Source organism: Typopeltis vanoorti, chromosome 3, assembly GCF_054136105.1.
Source record: "Typopeltis vanoorti isolate ZY-2024b chromosome 3, IOZ_Tvanoo_1.0, whole genome shotgun sequence".
Taxonomy (NCBI): domain Eukaryota; kingdom Metazoa; phylum Arthropoda; class Arachnida; order Uropygi; family Thelyphonidae; genus Typopeltis; species Typopeltis vanoorti.
This window is the reverse complement of record NC_143551.1, coordinates 53,215,276-53,234,471: the sequence shown is the minus strand read 5'-3', so window position 1 is coordinate 53,234,471 and position 19,196 is coordinate 53,215,276. Positions and strand designations below refer to the sequence as shown.

At 33.4% G+C, this 19,196-nt stretch overlaps 1 protein-coding gene and 1 non-coding gene across 2 annotated transcripts in view; both read left to right on the top strand.

Moving 5' to 3' along the window:
- LOC150108154 (uncharacterized) overlaps positions 1–19,196 on the top strand; it is a 54,470-nt gene that overhangs the window by 22,176 nt on the left and 13,098 nt on the right. Inside the window, exons 9-20 of the mRNA XM_090415618.1 lie at positions 310–378; positions 1,366–1,542; positions 2,945–3,025; positions 3,213–3,338; positions 12,765–12,818; positions 13,177–13,353; positions 13,497–13,577; positions 13,707–13,832; positions 15,115–15,216; positions 16,668–16,847; positions 16,973–17,053; positions 17,162–17,287. Coding sequence (XP_090271744.1) covers positions 310–378; positions 1,366–1,542; positions 2,945–3,025; positions 3,213–3,338; positions 12,765–12,818; positions 13,177–13,353; positions 13,497–13,577; positions 13,707–13,832; positions 15,115–15,216; positions 16,668–16,847; positions 16,973–17,053; positions 17,162–17,287 — 1,380 coding nt within the window. The remainder of the gene's footprint in view (positions 1–309; positions 379–1,365; positions 1,543–2,944; positions 3,026–3,212; positions 3,339–12,764; positions 12,819–13,176; positions 13,354–13,496; positions 13,578–13,706; positions 13,833–15,114; positions 15,217–16,667; positions 16,848–16,972; positions 17,054–17,161; positions 17,288–19,196) is intronic.
- TRNAE-UUC (transfer RNA glutamic acid (anticodon UUC)) lies at positions 4,376–4,447 on the top strand. Its single transcript has one exon. It is a non-coding gene; the product is annotated as a tRNA-Glu (tRNA).

The following is a 19,196-nucleotide window of genomic DNA, read 5'->3' as shown; positions in this document are numbered from 1 at the left end:
GAAGTAATGGTTCATCTCTTCTGGGTCTGGCTCCCACTAATGATATTTAATAATGTTCATCTTTGGGCTTGATTCTGGGGAGGAGCTGTTCTGCTTGGTAGTAGGATTTTGCCTGTCATTAACTAAAGCCACCAATGAGAGTTCAGGAGTGATTCTTTTGGATCTCTAAATGAGATTTAGAGCGATCTTGGATATAATTTTTTTATTATTAAATTAGTATATCATTTGGTTTATGTGTATGATAATCATAAGCATTTCGGTTAGCTTTATGTGATATGTTTTTTTTTTTTTATTTCTTTTTTATCGAAGAAGCTGAATCTGGTACCACTGGCAGTCCATCAGGTATCTCACCAACAGGAGCAACTATTCCGCCCTCAGGTAAGATGATGTAATATATAGTCTGATGAAGAAAAAAAAAAGCCTCAGTTTTGAAAAAAAAAAAAATATTGATTGATAATAAGCATATAAAAAATTCCATTAGATTGTTCATCATTTTTATAATAAAAGTGTAAATTTTTTTACCAAAGTATTCAAGGAGAAAAAAAAAAGTGAAATAAAAAAAAAAAGAAAAGTGCCATAAGTATCAGCTACTGGGGGAAGGAGGGGCGGGTTTCTTTTCTTTGACAAGATGCGAACGTTTACTGAAATATGATGGAACGGTGAGGGATACGGTTAGATTTATTAGAAAGGCTCCTCTCAAGTAAATTTCCATTTTCCATGACGAAGTTGTTAAGTAACCCAATATCATGAATGAAACCCTTCGAAATATGAGACCGCCAGCAATGATGCTCGATTTTCTCACTCCTGTTGCTTGGACTCACCAAACTCAGCGATCACTAGCCGCTTCTGGATAGTTTTCATCGGTTATCCATGCTCGACTTCCTTGCATCATCAGCTTATCTTTCAACATGACAAAATGTTCTTCCGAATACAGGAATCACGTGGCAGTTAATGTCAATTGAAATGACAATTTGGAACTTTAAAAAAATCTTATAGACTTCATGTTTCCTTGAGGAGAGAGATGTGAATAAAGACTGGAGAGAGAGAGAGAGAGAGAGAATGAAAGAGAGAGAGAGAGATAAGCCACGTCTGTAATGCCCGAAACAGCCAGTGCAGTGTCGCCAACTACAAAAAAAAAAAAAACGTATTAAGAATTAATTTTATTTCGATTATGTATTAAGAAATGTTCACGACAATATAATATGTTAAGAATAATATCTTAGGATTATTTTTCATTAATCCAACAACATACTCTAATTTTACTATTATTCTTATAGGTTTCTCAACTATCCTCCAGATAGGAGAATGGAGGGACCGGTGTTATACAAATCTCGACGTTGATCAATTTTTTTCTTCTTCTTTTAGGTCTTCTTGCAGATGTGAAACTTGTGACTTTGACTCTGAATGAAAATTCCCCAGTGTTGGCAGTAGATGGCGACACGTCCACGTGTACTATCGCCAGACGACAGTTTGCAGCAGACTTTGCAATGTTCTTAAGAGAAATGAGTACTGTGGTGGAAGTCAGAATTTTCATCCCTCCAGGTGAGTGTCATGATTGATATGCGCACAACTGTCTAAGGATTATTATTATAGAAACACCTCCTAGAGTCAAGCCTCATCAAGGGATGCTATAATAAGATGCATTCTATCAGAGATAATGATTATCACACCTTATCTTAAATTGGTTCAATGTTTGCACAATCACCATCTCATTTGGCGATAAATTCCACTCATCAACCACTCTCCATTCAAATCGCTCTGAAGCGCCAATGCATCTCTCATTCCTAATAACTTTTCCCAGCTTAGCATCATCCACAAACAGCCAAACATCAGCTTGCAGACTACTCGCAATATCATTAACAAACAAATTGAACAGCAGTGGCCCTAGAACAGAACCCTGTGGCATCCCACTGGTAACTCTCCTCCTGAGAGACGTGGTACCTCTATACACCACCATTTGATATCATTAGAAAGCCAGTCTGCTATCCAATCAGCCAATTGAATTTCCAATCCCATTTGCCTTAACTTATATACCAGTTTATTATCAGGTAGCCTGTCAAATGCCTTTGTAAAATCCAGAAGAATCACTGTATATGAATTTCACCTAGAACGATAGTCACCTTATAAAATGTTAGTAAAACAAGACCTTCCTTTAACAACCCATGTTGACTTTTATAAAGAATCTTTTCCTTTTCCACTCAATCCTGTATTCTATTCCTAACCAATCTTTCCAAGATGTTAACAACCACTCCAGAAATGCAAACTGGTCTGTAATATGAACCATCCGTTTTGCTCCCACCTTTAAGCAATGGAACAATCTTGTCCCCCTTTCACTCATTAGGGATTGTTGAAGACACTAGACTCTCATTAAACAACGAGTTAACGGAAGTATCAGTCCCTTAGCGCATTCTTTCATAACACGTGCTGAAATTCCATCTAGTCCAATTCACATCAATATGTCTTAAGCAATCATAGACTTCTACCTCATTGACCTTCAAGGAGCTGGATTGAAGTATTGATTCCTCAATTTCCTGTTTCCTTAGAATAGTATCATTTCCACCAGTATGAAAAACCTTAGCAAAATGATCACTGAATAACTCCACAATAACTTTTTCTTGGTCACTTTTGCACTCTATTCAGCAGAATTATCGTCCCATAATCCTTCTTTCTTTTGCTAGCTGCATAACAGAAAAATTCTCTGGGGTTTTTCTTAGCCTATTTCTCTAGTCTTCTCTCATACCAAGAAAGGCGAAATTAGAAATTTCTCCTTTCTTGTTATACTTGTCACCTTTCTTGCCCGCACTTTATATATTTCATGCAACTGACTGAACGGATTGAACTAAAATTTTGCTTATAGAAGGCCCTCTGGGTTCAACACCAATATTAATATATATGCACGCAAACTATCTTCCATTTTCAGTTTTTTTTTTTTTTTTTTCATCAGGATCGTACATGCTGACGGCATTAGTTGAAAATTCGGTGGAAAGAACTGTTGAAATCTGCGATGGAGCCACAGGAGTGTTCGGTGAGTGAATTGAGTTTATTGATTATCATTAATTTTTATTTTATTTATTATTTAATTAATAATTTAACAAATAATAATATAATTTTATTACATTTAATTAATTTTTTAAATTATCATTAATAAACTGTTATTCATATTTTATAACTATTATCATTGCATTTTATTTATCTTTAATTCATTCTTTCAGCCGAAAGTTCCTGGCAGACGTTCATATGTCCGCAAGGCATTGTGGGAGACGTAGTTCATGTGAAAGATGATAATTCAGCCAATCATGATTTTCATTTGTGTGAAATGTCAGCCTACGTCAGAAGAGGTAAAATATCTCACTTAACTGTAATATTCAGTTTGATTTAACGATAGCGCCTGCTAGTAAATGTAGTTTAAGTTTGATAGTAACCAACAATCTAATATTGTGTGCATATAAGTCAGTAATTATTGTTTATTTCACGCCCATTTAATGGTTTAAAAATTTTCGTATCAATATCGTGATTACGTCTGATTAACTATGAATATAATGAATATAGATCTCAAGTGATCAACTGAGAATTATAATGATTTATTAAATGGACAAACTGAAGCATCCACAACAGAGTAACTCTGAAACGAGCAAAAATAAATAAATAAATAAACAAATAAATAAATAAAATAAAATAAACCGTTTTTATTAGCGATATATCTACATTTATGAGACGAACAACAAAAAAGAAAAAAAGAAAAACAAGAAATGAAATAATTAAAATTTCATAAAGTCAGAGATTACCATAAACTAAACAACAAGCAAATGGTTTAGAAAGCTATAGCACAAAGAAAGAGAAAATGGAATGAAAGAAGTATAAAAGAAAAATTGAACGAACTTTCTTAGAGCAGTTAAAGGATGTGTCAGAATGAATATTATAGAAAAATCATATAAATTAAATAACGAAATAAGGAAATTGCAAATAAGTGCGATAAATGATGAAATAAAAGAAGTGAAGGGGATATCTTCTTCTTGGCTTCCCGTGTTAGGCAACTGTTGGCCTGTAACGTTTTCAAAGGTTTAAAAAGTCTTCTGCCCATCTCCTTCTGGGTCTTTCTCTTGATCGGTGTCCCTTTGGTTTATAGTTCCAGGCAATATTTGGCCATCTGTCCTCATTCATTCTTTCTATAGTTTGTGATCATCTGTTATGTTAATTATGGATAACTGTTTCGTTTACTTCATTTCATATCGTGTCTATTCTTTTATAGCCTGTGAGTTGTCTATTTCTACAGCTTCCACTTGTCTTTTATTTATGCAATTCAACTTATTAGTGCTATTTAATTTATTAAATTAATAAATCATGTATTAATTTAATAAAATTTGTTGCACAGTCATCCCATGTGGTCTAGTGGCTAGGATACCTGGCTTTCACCCAGGAGGCCCGGGTTCGATTCCCGGCATGGGAATTTTTATTTTTACATCTCTAAACGGATAACATTATTTTATACGAATATTCATGTTTAATGACTTATTTATTAGTTTAATGTTTAGTTATTCAGTACTAAACATTATAAGTACACCATACGATAATAGAATCACCATCTTTTCCAAAAATCCAAAATATTGATAAAATAAATTAAACAAAAATATGTGAATTATAATTGTTAAAGGATAATAAGAATAGTAGATGGGATAGTAGGGAAGGAAAAGTTACTCTTCATCTATGAAAACGATCGGTCGTTTTTTACCAAAATTCTTTGCTACATCTACAAGACACGTTATACAAAGGTATAGATTGTATATAACTATGAAAATAGCATGAAAAGCCATCAGATACTACTCCTTGTGATTCTTTTGTTAAACTTGGCTTATTATTATTAGTAGTAGTAGTATTAAATCAAACTTTTAAGGAGTACAAGGACTCATCAAGGGAGGGTATTCTATTCTACTGCACGCAATTTACCTTCTCGAATCTTAATCCACTAACTACATCTATCGCCCACTACCGAGAATATTATTATGTTGTAATTGTGTAGCTATTTCTACATTAATAATTACCGCGAGAAAATGGTCTTGTAGTCCCATTTTGATAACTATTATATAAAAATTCTAAACAAACTTTATTATTAATTGTTCATTAAAACATTTGTTTATAATTAAACAATGGTCAAATATTAATTATTGTATTAACTAATAATAGTTAAGCATTTTTTATTATTTATTCTTTATTATAATCATTAGATCATAATAAATGGATAATTTTTAAAATAATTTATTATTATTATTATTAAAGTAAATATGAAAAATAAGCAAGATCATAAAATATAAAAGAACTGGTTAATACTTTAATATTATGATTTTTCATTTTTCGTTTCAAACTTTGTTTATTGAGCATGAAATTATTTTAAATAAAGCTATATAGATTACCAGATGAATGAACGATTTTGAAATCAAGAAATCTGGGAAGTGATCCTCTTAAATATTATTTCGTGTATATACGGCTGTGTAATAGTATGCAATTATTTTAAAATTAAATTAAATTTTATACAAAAATTAATAAACAGCAAACATTTCAAAAAATTTTTTGGAAAAAAAAGAAATTCAGAACACTAACGCTGATTCTATTTGTGGACAGGAGCGAGCGCCAGTCTTTCAAAATTAAGTGGCATCAGTATGAAAGTCTGTTATGTAAGATAGAATATTAAAATATTCTATCACAAGATGGCACCACGTACATGTTGTTCAAAGCAGACGTAGTCCGATTTATTGTGAAATATTTCGAAGGTATGACAAAAGCGACTTGCAGTTCGCGGGATGAACTTCACAAACCGTGTTTGTGAAAGAAACTTCTTTGTTGGAACATTCTAAACCGTGGATTTTCAAACTAAAGCGTATATTTCCAATAGATTTGCAATGGATTTTATAAAACACATTGTTGTAACAATTTATCTGCGTTTGTATTCTGAGTTTAAACATTAAGAAATAATAATCAGGGCTGGCGGAAGCGGGCATGCAGATCATGAGGTGCATGCGGGCGTAGCTACGATCGGGGCGCCGCCGCTGGGGCACCGTTCACAAATTCATTATTAAGAAACAAAATTTTTATCATGAAAACAAAAAATTCTTAGAATGATCAATATTAAAATAAATAAGGCCGAATAAAAATTTAAAAAAATTGTATATTGCCGCCTCTTTGATCAGCCGGCTGTTTACAATTTTGCAGCGAGAGTAGGCTAAATACTTGCCTTCAGAATGCTGTGTCTACTGCAGTCTATCTAAAGTGAAATGGTGAACGGTTTTTATGTGCAGAAACGAATTTTCGTACGAAACATTTGTTGCTAGTTAACCAGTCATATGGTACGCATCTCAGTAGGCTACTGACAGCAGCGCAGTGCGGACTGTTATTTCGTCTCTGTGTCGTGTTGTGTAATAATTTCTTGTGGGTATAAAACAGAAATGGAATCAAAAATTAAAAAAAAAGTTATCCGGTGCACAAAATCGTAAGCTTCATGTTGCGAAAGAAGCAGATGTTAAGAAACAAACTGGGGCTCTTAATAAATTTGTTAAAATATTAAAATATTCTGATGCAGATTGTAACCAACTCGATACATCAGAAATCAGAGTTGAAGAACCGTGCACATCATCCAGTTTTCATGAAAGTACTATTTCAATTATTGAACAAGAAAACAAGACGCATGATTTAAGTGAAAAACAGTTAGGAGAAGATTTAGTTGTAGTTGACCACGAAACTAACACATTGTTAGTCTCTGTAAATTTAGAAGATCCAGGTGAATGGGGAAATATTGATGAAAAATTACGATTGTTTTAATTGAAATGGAGCCTGTTCAAACAGAAAAATATAATATATCTCAGAGATACATATGGTCATAAATTTGGCGACACGTATTATAATAGAAAAATGGAAAACGGTGAGTTCGTGCCAAGAACATGGCTCATTTATTCCGAAATTTTAAATTCTGTTTTTTGCTTTTGTTGCAAACCTTTCGCACCTACTGAATCAAGTAGTCTTGCAGAAGGTTATAACGATTGGAGAAATGTAAGTACAACTTTGCATAGACATGAGACTAGTTTAACTCACATGAAAAATTTCTTAAAATGGAAGGAAGTTGATAAAAATGTAAAAAACAAAACTACTATTGATTGCCAGACTCAATGGAAAAGAAATTGGACGAGTGCTTTAGAACGCTTCATTGAAATTATAAAATTCGCTGGTAGCCAAAATTTAGCTTTTCGCGGATCATCTGATAAATTATATGAAAGGAATAACGGCAATTTTTGAAAATTAGTCGAACTGTTTGCGAAGTTTGATTCCGTTATGGAAAATCATGTTGAAAGTGCCATACAACGAAACAATAGAGTACACTATTTGAGTAAAGACAGTCAAAATGAAATATTGGAAACTTTAAGGAACGCAATCAGGGATACAATTTTATTATCAATTCGAAAATCTAAATATTATTCCATAATTTTAGACTGCACACCTGATGCAAGTAAAACAGAACAAATGACCATTATTATTCGCTTTGTTTCCTGTGACAATCGAATTGTCAAGATCAGGGAAAACTTTGTAGGTTTTGCAGATATATCAGATTCCACAGGACGTGGTCTATGTGCAACAATAATGGAACAACTGGAAAAATGGAACATTCCCATTGAAGACATGCGAGGTCAAGGATATGACAATGGGGCAAATACGAAAGAAAAAAAATATTGGCTCCAAAATATGCTTTTAAATAAAAATCCTCTAGCATTTTACGTGGATGTGCTGCTCATACTCTAAATGTAATTATTAACGATGCAGCCGAAGTGAATGCAAATACAATTAGTTTCTTTGCAATTATTCAAGAAATATACAATTTCTTTTCATTCTCTTACAAACGTTGGGCAATCCTTTTAAAGTTCGTTAAAAAATTAACATTGAAACAGCCATCAGAAACGCGATGGGAAAGTAAAATTAATACAATCCGCCCTCTACGATATCAGTTACGAGAAATTTACGATGCACTTTTTGAAATTTTAAATAATGAAAATTTTAATTAAAGAAACTTAGCATGCAGCACAAACATTATGTGTTAAAATAAAGGATTACAAATTTATTTGCTCTCTTATAACTGGGCATGATTTACTTAACAGAATAAACCCTGTGAGTAAAATGCTTCAAGACAAAAATATGTACATTACACTTGCTTTAGGATCTATCGAAATCTTAAAAATATTCTTACAAGAGTATCGATGAGATACAAATTTTAAAGAAGTTCTAAAACGGCAAAAGAACTGAGTGAAGAGGTGGACGGAGAACAAGAATTTAAAACTGGTACGGAAGTCCGACGACGAAAGAAGACACGACAATTTGACTACGAGCATCATGACGAAACACCACAATCGCCAGAAGATAAATTTAGAGTGAATGTGTTTTATACAGTTCTAGACGTTGCAATGTGTTCGTTAATAGAACGTTTTGAACAACTAAAAACATATTATGATAATTTCAATTTCTTGTATAGATTACTACAAATTAATAACGAAGATTGACGAAAACATTGTGACGATTTAGAGATTCCCTTGAAGGACGGCGACAATAAAGACGTAAATGCAATAGAATTATATGACGAGTTATGTGCTTTCCGGGATATTTTTCGGAAGGATAATTTAAATATTCAAAACCCTTTCGATATTCTTAATTTTATTGTGTCCAACAATTTATCTTTCCTTAACTTTTCAATTGCTTTAAGAATACAATTAACCTTACCTGTTAGTGTAGCGAGCGGTGAACGTTCCTTTTCCAAGTTGAAATTGATTAAAACCTACTTAAAAACAAGTAGGTCACAAAAAAGGCTTGTTAGTTTGGCGTTAATAGCTGTTGAAAATGATATATGTGCGGAATTAGACGTGAAGACCATTATTTGTAATTTTATGAATATGAAATCAAAAACCCTTAAATTTTAATTTAAAAAAATTTCAAGTATATTCATGTAATTTAATTTATTTTCTGTTATTCTGTAAAGATGTTATTTTTTGAATACTTATATTAAATGTTCTAATTATTTCTGAATTCTTTTCTTATTTTCTCATCTGTCTTGAGTTCCTTTTATTTTCCTAAAAGATAGTTCCACTTATAAAAATTATTAAATTTTTTTTAAAGTTACTAAGAATTTAGTAACTTGTAAAATGCAAGAATTTTTTAAACTTTAGTTCAAATAAATTTTAACTTAAATTAAAATTCATTTTAATTTTGTTAGCGATTCGGGTCAGCGAGAAGGGTATAATCCCTGTATCATTATATTCAACGATTAAAGTGAAGTGGCTTTATCAAAATTTGCTTTAACTTTTGAGAATTTTTTGAATATTCGAATTTTTAACGATTATCCTGCCTAGTCAACACCCCCGGTTCGTTACATTTAGCGAACCAACGTGCGGATGTTCTGTCAAAATTTATTTAAGAAATTTCAAATAATTTAAATTTTTATTATCGTAAAAGAACCACACATGCCGGATCGTTACAAGGGCGCTTAGATAGAAATTGCATGCGGGCGGCAAAGACCCTAGCGCCGGATCTGATAATAATAATAATAATAATAAAAATTACCAGTATAAGTACAAAAAATGTAGGAATGAAGTCTGCGTAATATAATACAGATTTTGGATTTTTTTTTTTTCTCTCTCTCTCTCTCCTTTAATTTTTGGTGATTTATTCTTATATGCAAACTGCACATATAGTTTGTATATTGCTAGCCGTTTTTTTTTTTTTTTAAAGCTGACTACTACGGGATCGTCATTTTAACTTATATTTTTTTTTCAGAGATTATAATAATAAAATAAATTCGGAGTTGGTTTTTAAAGAACCTGAAAAGAACAAAAGTTGGTCGATTAGAGCCTCTGCTACTAATGGTTCGCAAAAAGTTAAGCAAGTTTGAACGCGGTTAGTAGTTGGAAGGGAGTTATCGTTTGATGCTGTTGGCACACTATTCCGCGATGAGTCTTTGGACTCCCTGGAGGTGTCACATAATAATAATAATAATAATATAAGAAAATACGTTAATTGAATAAAAATTTCAAATTCCCATGCCGAGAATCGAACCCGGGCCTCCTGGGTGAAAGCCAGGTAGACCACATGGGATTACGTGTAGCGTTTATAAAGATTCAAGGAAAATCTTTAATTAATAAAAGTCTAATTTTTATTTACATCTAATTTATTTTATCTATATTTCATATGTTTTAATGCACCTACATTAGATTCATTTTTCGGTATAGATAGACATCTCAGACCAAAATATCTCCGACTTAGTTATTTGTAAATGACGAAGAGGATTCTCCTCTTCATTTACGAATGTAGTAATCAAATTATTCAAGTTTTGAAATCTTACAATGTCTCAAAGACTCATCTCTTCGCCATTCTTAGATGAGGACAAAATCGTCAGCTTCAACTAAAACTTTCGATTTCTCTTCTAGAGTTGATGGAACTTTCTAGCCTTTACTGAAATAAACACCTTTCGCAGCCTCCAAAAAGTTGTCGTCCTTTCCCACTCGAATACCACTTCTCTCCTATGTGGAACTCATGACAATATATAAATCCCAAATTTACCGTTTGGAATAATGGCCTTACATTTGGGGAGAAAAGTGCATCAGAAGTTTCCCTGAAAACTCGAATCTACCAAGAAATGAACAATCCGATGATCTTCTCCCGCGGATTCTCCTTCGTTCACTTTCTTGGACACATTTGGTTTCTGCATTTTAGGCAATGTTTCTTGCATTATTCCTTTATCTTCTCTATCTGTAAGCAACGGCAGTCATATAGTGGAAGCATTCCAGGAAATTCTTTGTCTTTTTTTTTTTTTATGGTGTCAGTTATTTAGCTGCAGAAGTATTCCTTTGCAGACATCCTTCTTTACGAAGTTTGAATCTACATACAGTTAAGACGAAAGTTTGAAATAGAATTTCACAGTTTTTTAATCTATTTCATCACCTTATGTCACATTCTTTTTCCATACCACCGCACAATCATTCATTACACTGGCCAACAACGACAAAAACATTTTTCTGCTGATTATGATCTGACACTTGTTTTTTACTAATTTGGGTGTGCTGATTTCAAATATCAAACCCATTTTTCTCTACCACGTCAGATTTTTCCTCTATGGCATTTTCTTTTTGCTAATTTGTAAGTTTTTGATAGTTTTTAGGAGGCAGTACTATTTAGAGGATCAAAAAAATCGATTTTTTAATATTATTTTCTGAAAGTACGTACTTTTAAAAATCTGTTCCTAACTTTTTATCAAGAAATTCGAAACATTCCCGAAGATATAGCCTATGATTCAAAGCGGTGCGCAGATCAGAATCGGAGCGCTCACCACTCTCGCTTGTTAATAAACGGATAAATGCGTAAGAACCTGCAACGGCACGTACTGGCGCTTTAAATGCGAGAGAGGCCGATAACCGACCTAATACATTTAGGTGATGAAAAGTAGGCGATGACAACTGCCTAAAACAAATGAATGCTATATGCGTCATAGCGGACAAAGAACAATCGAAATCAGTCAATCGTTAATCGATCGTGAAAGTATGATGAGCGCTTATAACGTTTCAATAAAGTCTCTGGTTTTTTTTGTCTTGTTAATTGCATGTTAGTCGGCAGTGAAGAAAATACATCATGTCTACTATCCGAAATTGTGTCAATAGTGTAGATTCCTTCTGCTACATTTGTGGCAGCGTTACTGTTCCCAGTCAAAGGACAAATATCACTGATTTCGTTAAGAAAGTGTACTTTGCATACTTTGACGTAAAACTTGCAGATCAGGACAATTCATGGGCTCCAAATAAAGTGTGTAAGTCATGTGTAGAAAATTGCCAAAACAGAACACACAGCAGAAATTGTTACAAACAAAAATTTATTCCCTGAAACTCATGTGTAAGTAAAATTGTTATTTTTTTATAAATATTCTTGTAATTTTTAATGAATATTGTTAAGTAGTTATATATCTAATTATCGGCCTCTCTCGTATTCAAAGCGCCAGTACGTGCCGTTGCAGGTTCTTACGCATTTATTCGTTTACTAACAAGCGAGAGCGGTGAGCCCTTCGATTCTGATCAGCGCACCGCTTTGAATAATAGGCTATATCTTCGGGAATTTTTCAAATTTCTTGATAAAAAGTTAGGAACAGATTTTTAAAAGTACATACTTTCAGAAAATAATATTAAAAAATCGATTTTTTTGATCCTCTAAATAGTACTGCCTCCTAAAAACTATCAAAAACTTACAAATTAGCAAAAAGAAAATGCCATAAAGGAAAAACCTGACGTGATAGAGAAAAATGGGTTTGATATTTGAAATCAGCACACCCAAATTAGTAAAAAACAAGTTTCATATAAAAGTCAGCAAAAATTGTGTTGGACTGTGTTATTATTATTATTATTATTAACATAAAGCATTCATCTCACTAGACTCGAACTCAAAGTGTGCGTGCGCTTATCCGAACATTAGCCAATTTATTACATATATTTCCTCTGTTAATGGTGGAGGAGCATTTAATGTTGTTTGGGAATGGTTACATCTCACGCTGATCTCATTAAACCATCGGTCCTATTTCGACTGAACTAGCAGAATTAGATCGAACTACTTTTGCATTACAAATGACTCATAAAGAAAAATGAATATTAGTATAAGAACAACATACTATTTTATTTTATTTATTTATTTATTTTTGTCTTTTTTGTTTCATTCCTTATACTTCAATGTGACATTAACCATTATAAATGCTTTTCAAGGGTCTGGAGTGACAGTTACATTACCTCCTGTGACCAGTACACCGTTCCCTACAGGTAAGCGATTCTTTCAGATCTAGATTTGAAGAATAATTTATTATAAGATACGTCATTTCAGAGTGGAGTATTGACAGATGAAACAGTTTACAAACTTTTTGATAGTCTTATCATAATAAAAAGGGGAAAAATGAATAAAATAAATAAACAAAAGTAGATAAAATATACTGCATACTTTTAAGACGAGTAGTGAGACTCATAGCCTTAGTTGTCTTAACCTTAACTCTTCTTAACCTAACTCAACATGACCGCTGTTCTGCTATAATTTTTTACTTCATTTGACGATATGCAAGATTTTGTTTGCATACACACACACACACACACATATATAAGGAAAAAACTTTTATTTTTGTTTCAGTTGTTCCCGCTCTGTCAAGACTAACAACTTTGACTTCGAATGAAAATTCGCCAGCGTTGGCTGTAGATGGCGACACTTCCACTTGCACCATTGCCAAACGACAGCCCGCAGCAGACTTTGCAATGTTTTTAAGAGAAATGGGTATCGTGGCGGAAGTCAGAATTTTCGTACCTGCAGGTAAGTGCTGAACAACTCATGCGCACTGTGCAATCTATTCTACCGACTTACACCTAACACTCTCCCACGTTAAAATATCCGTAGCAAATTGTGTTTCCGTCTTGATTGATTCTTTCCTTTTTTTTTTTTTTTTTTCTCATCAGGTCTGTACATGCTGACAGCGTTGGTAGAGAATTCAGTAGAAAGAACTGTTGAAATCTGTGATGGAACCACGGGAGTGATCGGTGAGTTCAGTTTCTCGTTTCCATGACAACCAAATTGATCTTGTTTTCTGATATTGCACGTGTGGGAAAGGGATCGAGTCGCTTTATCATCTTCTTTTATTTCTTTTTTTTTTTTTTTTTTTTTTCCAGCTGCAAATTCATGGCAGATCTTCAGATGTCCGAAAGGCATCAGGGGAGATGTTGTTCACGTGAAAGACGATAATTCGGCCAATCACGACTTCCATTTGTGTGAAATATCTGCGTACGTAAAAACAGGTGAAATATCTTTTTTTTTTTTCCTTCTCTCTCTCTCTCTCTCTCTCTTTCTCATTTTGTTTGACGTGGGTAGACTAAGAGTTGCCGGCTGGGCGAAACGAATTCAGTTAGCGTTACAGAAATCTTATTGAACACGCTATAGATCTTCTCTGCATGGAAAGACTGAAAGTAGTAGCACGCTTTCATCATAGCTACGAATTCAGTCTTGAGTTCTTGTAGATATGCGCACAAAGTTTAAATACTCAGAAATTAACATCTCATGATCAGAGTCGGATTTAAGGTTATGACCCCCCCCCCCCTAAGCTTCAACTTTGAAAAGGCCGCTTTGGTGGATAAATTTTTTTGTGATGTATACTGAGGAGGCCCTTAATGTGAGGTCCTAAGCTCTACCTTGTCTGGCTTACTCATAAATATGCTCATAATACAATGAGGACAGCGGGAAGGAAATGATTTATTTTATTTCGTTTTATCCACAACGTGTCTCTGTAGTAGGTTTTAGTTCTCTGCTATTTAAACCAGTTATCTGACGGTGTTTTACATACAAAGTTCAAGATTCTCTTCCAATAATTCAGTCGTAATTTTATTATTATTATTACGTGACACCTCCATGAAGTCCAAGGACTCATCGCGGGAGGACATTCTACTCTGTTTCGCTAAATACATTTCACCCTCTTCACTACTACCACACTACTATCATTAACGCCATCTACCGTCCATCATCGCCAAAAACAGTATTTTTTTTTGTCTGTAAATTGCGTGTGTTCTGAAGACCGATTTGTCTTTGAATTATGAATTTAATTGTTGAAGCTTTTTCTGCAATCCAAAATTCCTTAGATTGTGTGAAACCTCTTCGTTCAGAAGTCGATCTCAGATAGAGGCAGAAGGCTTTTTCAATCAAAACTGCAGTCTTTTATCAAATAAAATCGAAAACCAGCTCTTAGACTGACGCAATTTACAATATAATAACACATTGATCATTATGGCTACAATTGGCTTTGATAAATAAAAACAATCTTATCCCCCCCCCCCTTAGAATGCAATCTCTTGCGATTGTTTGGCCTAATGTTTTCACTGGAATTTGCTGTTAATTCTCTGTACAAATGATAGTATTTTTCATTACTAAGTGTGGAATATTCTTTTCTGAGTTAACATGACCTGATATCTTCACATAATTTAGTTAATTTTTTTCTTTTTTTTAAAAAAAATAAGATTCATAATACAAAATTATCATGATATTTGAGTATGAACATTTTTACCGATATTTATTTAACTGTCGTTGCAGGGTCTGATGCTGAAGAGAGCACAACCCAAAGCACCACCACCAAACCACCATCCGAAGTTTCGTCTACAGCTATGCCGACAAGTTCTCTACCTCCCCCTATAGGTAAGATTTCGAATTGCTAATTTCGAATTGCTAATTTTTCCCCTTCAAAAATGTCTTAATACCATCTTCACTACAAGTGCCTATAAATAATATTTGAATTATTCCGCATTAAGATATCACATACCTCAGAACAAAATATGTAAGTCTACTAAATGTTAATAAGTCCAAAAACTTTACAGATCGATGTTATGTGTTATGGACTAGCAATCATGTGCGCACAGCATCATCGAGAACTTCTTTTAAACACGAGTCAAGTATTACTGATCACCTAAAGAAAAATATTTATTTATGGAAGATAGAAATTCATTAAAACCTTATGGAAACTACACTGCTTGGAAAGAAGTCAATGGATACCACATAGTGGGAAGAATAAACAGCCATGGCGCCGAACTTAATGAGCTCTTCGGCCTCCTTTTTCGATGAGATGATTGCAGAAATCATACAAGCATATTTTCGACAAGCACACGATAACGATCAATGGGAATTTTTTACCTTTCTTCCTGTAAACATGTAATGAGGTCCTTGACTGTTGTGAGGAAGTCAAGGACCTTCCTTTGACCTCACCCGAATGCTCGTGGTTTGCGGCCAATCAAGTGTGGTGACGTTCATGTCCGCAAACCACGCAGTTACAGCACCAGCCTTATGACACGGTGCGTTGTCTTATTACGGGAGACAATGGTCAGTTCCAAACAGAAGTCCGAGGCCAAACCAGGAAAAACAGGACCACACCATCACACCCACACCCGTCCATCTGTAGAGGGAGTAGCGTGATTGGTCGCTCCATAACACAGCTTTCTGCTGTACGCACTTGCACCACTGAAGATCGATGAGCGTGGTGAGTCGTTCACTGCAGGTAGCACTTGCAGTTGACTCCCTACGCTTCCGTCTCAGTATGGTATCACTGATTATTGACCCGGGATGGCCCAATTTTTTCAAGAATTTGCCGAGCATATAGGCCTGCAACATGACATCCTATTACAACCCTCTTTCAAACTCCGTCAGTTCCCTTCTCGCAGCCATTTCATCCTGGACACATGTTGCATTGAGTTGGGAGCTCACATTCCTCCAATTTACACCAGATACAAACAAACACGTGACTCATTACATGGCACGATGCACCTTGTCCATATGGATGTCCGTTGACTTCTTTCCAAGCAGTGTATTTATTTCTTTTTCAAAAAAAGAATTTTTATATTTATATCAACTATTTATGATATTACTGAATACCAAATTAAGCACTATTTTTCTTCCGGTATTTCAGAGCATTAAAGATTTTTAAAAAATGCAGACGAGATTGGAAGCAATAATGAGATAGAAATATTATCTGGTATTTCGAATAATTATTGACAATAAATGTCATACTACTAATACCATATGAATGATGGTTTTGTTTTTATGTTACGTTAACATCGAAAAAGAATATCCATTACATTTCTTTTTTTCTTTTCTAGGTATAGCAGTAAACAGACTACGTCTTGTAACCCTGACACGCAATCAGAACGCTCCTATACTGGCTGTGGATGGTGACATTTCTACATGCACCAGAGCAAGACGGCAACCTGCAGCCGACTTTGCATTATTTCTCAGAGAGAGGAGAGAAGTTGTAGAAGTGAGAGTATATATTCCTGAAGGTTAGTATCGTATTTCTACAACAACAATAATTCTTTTTTAAAAAATAACAGAAATTGTTTACTAACATATACGTGTAAATATAAGCATATAAATTATTATTCCCCCCCCCCTCCCTATTCGACAGGACAATATATTTTATCAGCTCTGGTAGAAAATTCGGTGGAACGTACAGTTGAAGTCTGCGACTCAATTTCTGGAACATTCGGTAAGCTCTACTTTCTGTTTTTCATAATAGCAATATTAATTCACAGAAAATAACTTTTTACATATTTATTTTTAAGTGTTTATTTCCTTTTTTTCCGACATATTTCAGCTGTAAGCAGATGGGTAATTCTTCGTTGTCCGCGTGGAATCCTGGGAGATGTTGTTCACGTCAAAGACGATAATTCAGCCAATCACGACTTTCAATTATGTGAAATTTCTGCCTTCGTTAAACCAGGTAATTTTTATCGGCCGATGAACATTGGCTAATAATATCTTAAATGCATACTAATTATTATTATTATTATTATTAAAGAATCTAATATATCTATATTATAATCTATTATGTTATATATCTATTTTATTTTATCTATTATCTATCTGTCTATTACTATCTCTATTATATTTTATTATAATCTATTATTTTTAAAAATCTAACTTCATATACTGCCCTAAAGAGAGCTTTATGATTCTTATACTCAACACCCGAAAATAAAATTTTTTTCTTATATAGGGAAACCTGTGGGGTATCCATAACTATAGAATAATACGTACGCCACAGTAAATAATTTTTTTTTTAATATGACATGATACATAAGACGAAATATACACATAGTAAAAAGTTATTTAATATGGCATACGTTTATTCTATAAGTAATGCCTGATATTAATGTAGCCATACAAAAAACTATTACTACTCGAATGGCAGCTAAAACATCATTTAAGTCAAACATTGGCTTCGAAAGATGCGATAATGTAAAATAAATATGATGATATTGCGATGTAAAATGAAAATATAATGTGATGATATTACGATGCAACATACTAAAATGTAATATGATATTACAGTGTAACATGAAAAATAATGTGATAATATTACGAAGTAACATGAAAATATAATGTGATAATCAGTGGCGGCTCGTGACTTGAAATCGTGGGGGGTGCTGCAATTTTCGAAAGATACACACTGTAAGTACAATGTATACGTGTTTGGATAAATATCAAAATTATGGTAAAAATTTAAAAAAAAATTAAACATGAAACAATATTGTTTATTATCGATAAAATTATACAGTTTGGTATAATTCAAAATTACTTCAAAATAAAATCCCTTATCATAATCCCACTAATGTTCTAAAATAAAAACGAGAACAAATGTTATGTGTTTAATTGTAATGTCCAAATATTTAAAGAGACGGAGTAAAAACGATAAGCACTGGCGCAAACTGCATAAAAACAACAGTGGAACTGTGCGACGGACAGTGCCGCATTACGTTAATAGCTCGCATCTCCCTATGACGTGCATATGCTTGCGCGCGCGTAGCAATATGGCACTGTGGTAAACACAGTGCTGCTAGCGTCCTTCGCCCTCCTAAGTGCTACAAGATGGATTTTTATTATTTTTTTGATACAAAATAAGATAATTGTATAGGATTATTGATGATAAAATTAAATATTACAAGCAAATATAAATAAATCAATAAATGTATTTATATAGCCGGCAAAGGTTGGTCGATTGATAGAGCCTCTGCTACTAATGGCTCACGCAAAAAGTTAAGCGAGTTTGAGCGCGGTTAGTAGTTGGAAGGGGTTAAATCGTTCGATGCTGTTTGCAGACTCTCCCTCGATGAGTCTTTGGACTCCCTGGAGGTGTCGAAATAATAATAATAATATCGAGAAAAATTGGGGGTGCTGCAGTTCCACAGTTCATATGCACCAGCCGCCCCTGGTGATGATATTACGATGTAACATATTAAAATATAATGTGATAATATTACGATAACATGAAAATATAATGTGATAACATTACGATGTGACATACTAAAATATGATATTATTACGATGTAACATGAAAATATGTGATAATACTACGATGTAACATAAAAAATGTGATAATATTACGATGTAACATGAAAAAATAATGTGATAATATTACGATGTAACATACTAAAATATGATAATATTATTATGTAACATACTAAAATATAATAATATTATTATGTAACATGAAAAAATAATGTGATAAATATAATGTGATAACATTCTAAAATATGCTAAAATAATGTGATAACATTACGACGTAACAGGAAAAATAATGTTGATAATATTACGATGTAACATGAAAATATAATATAATAATATTACAG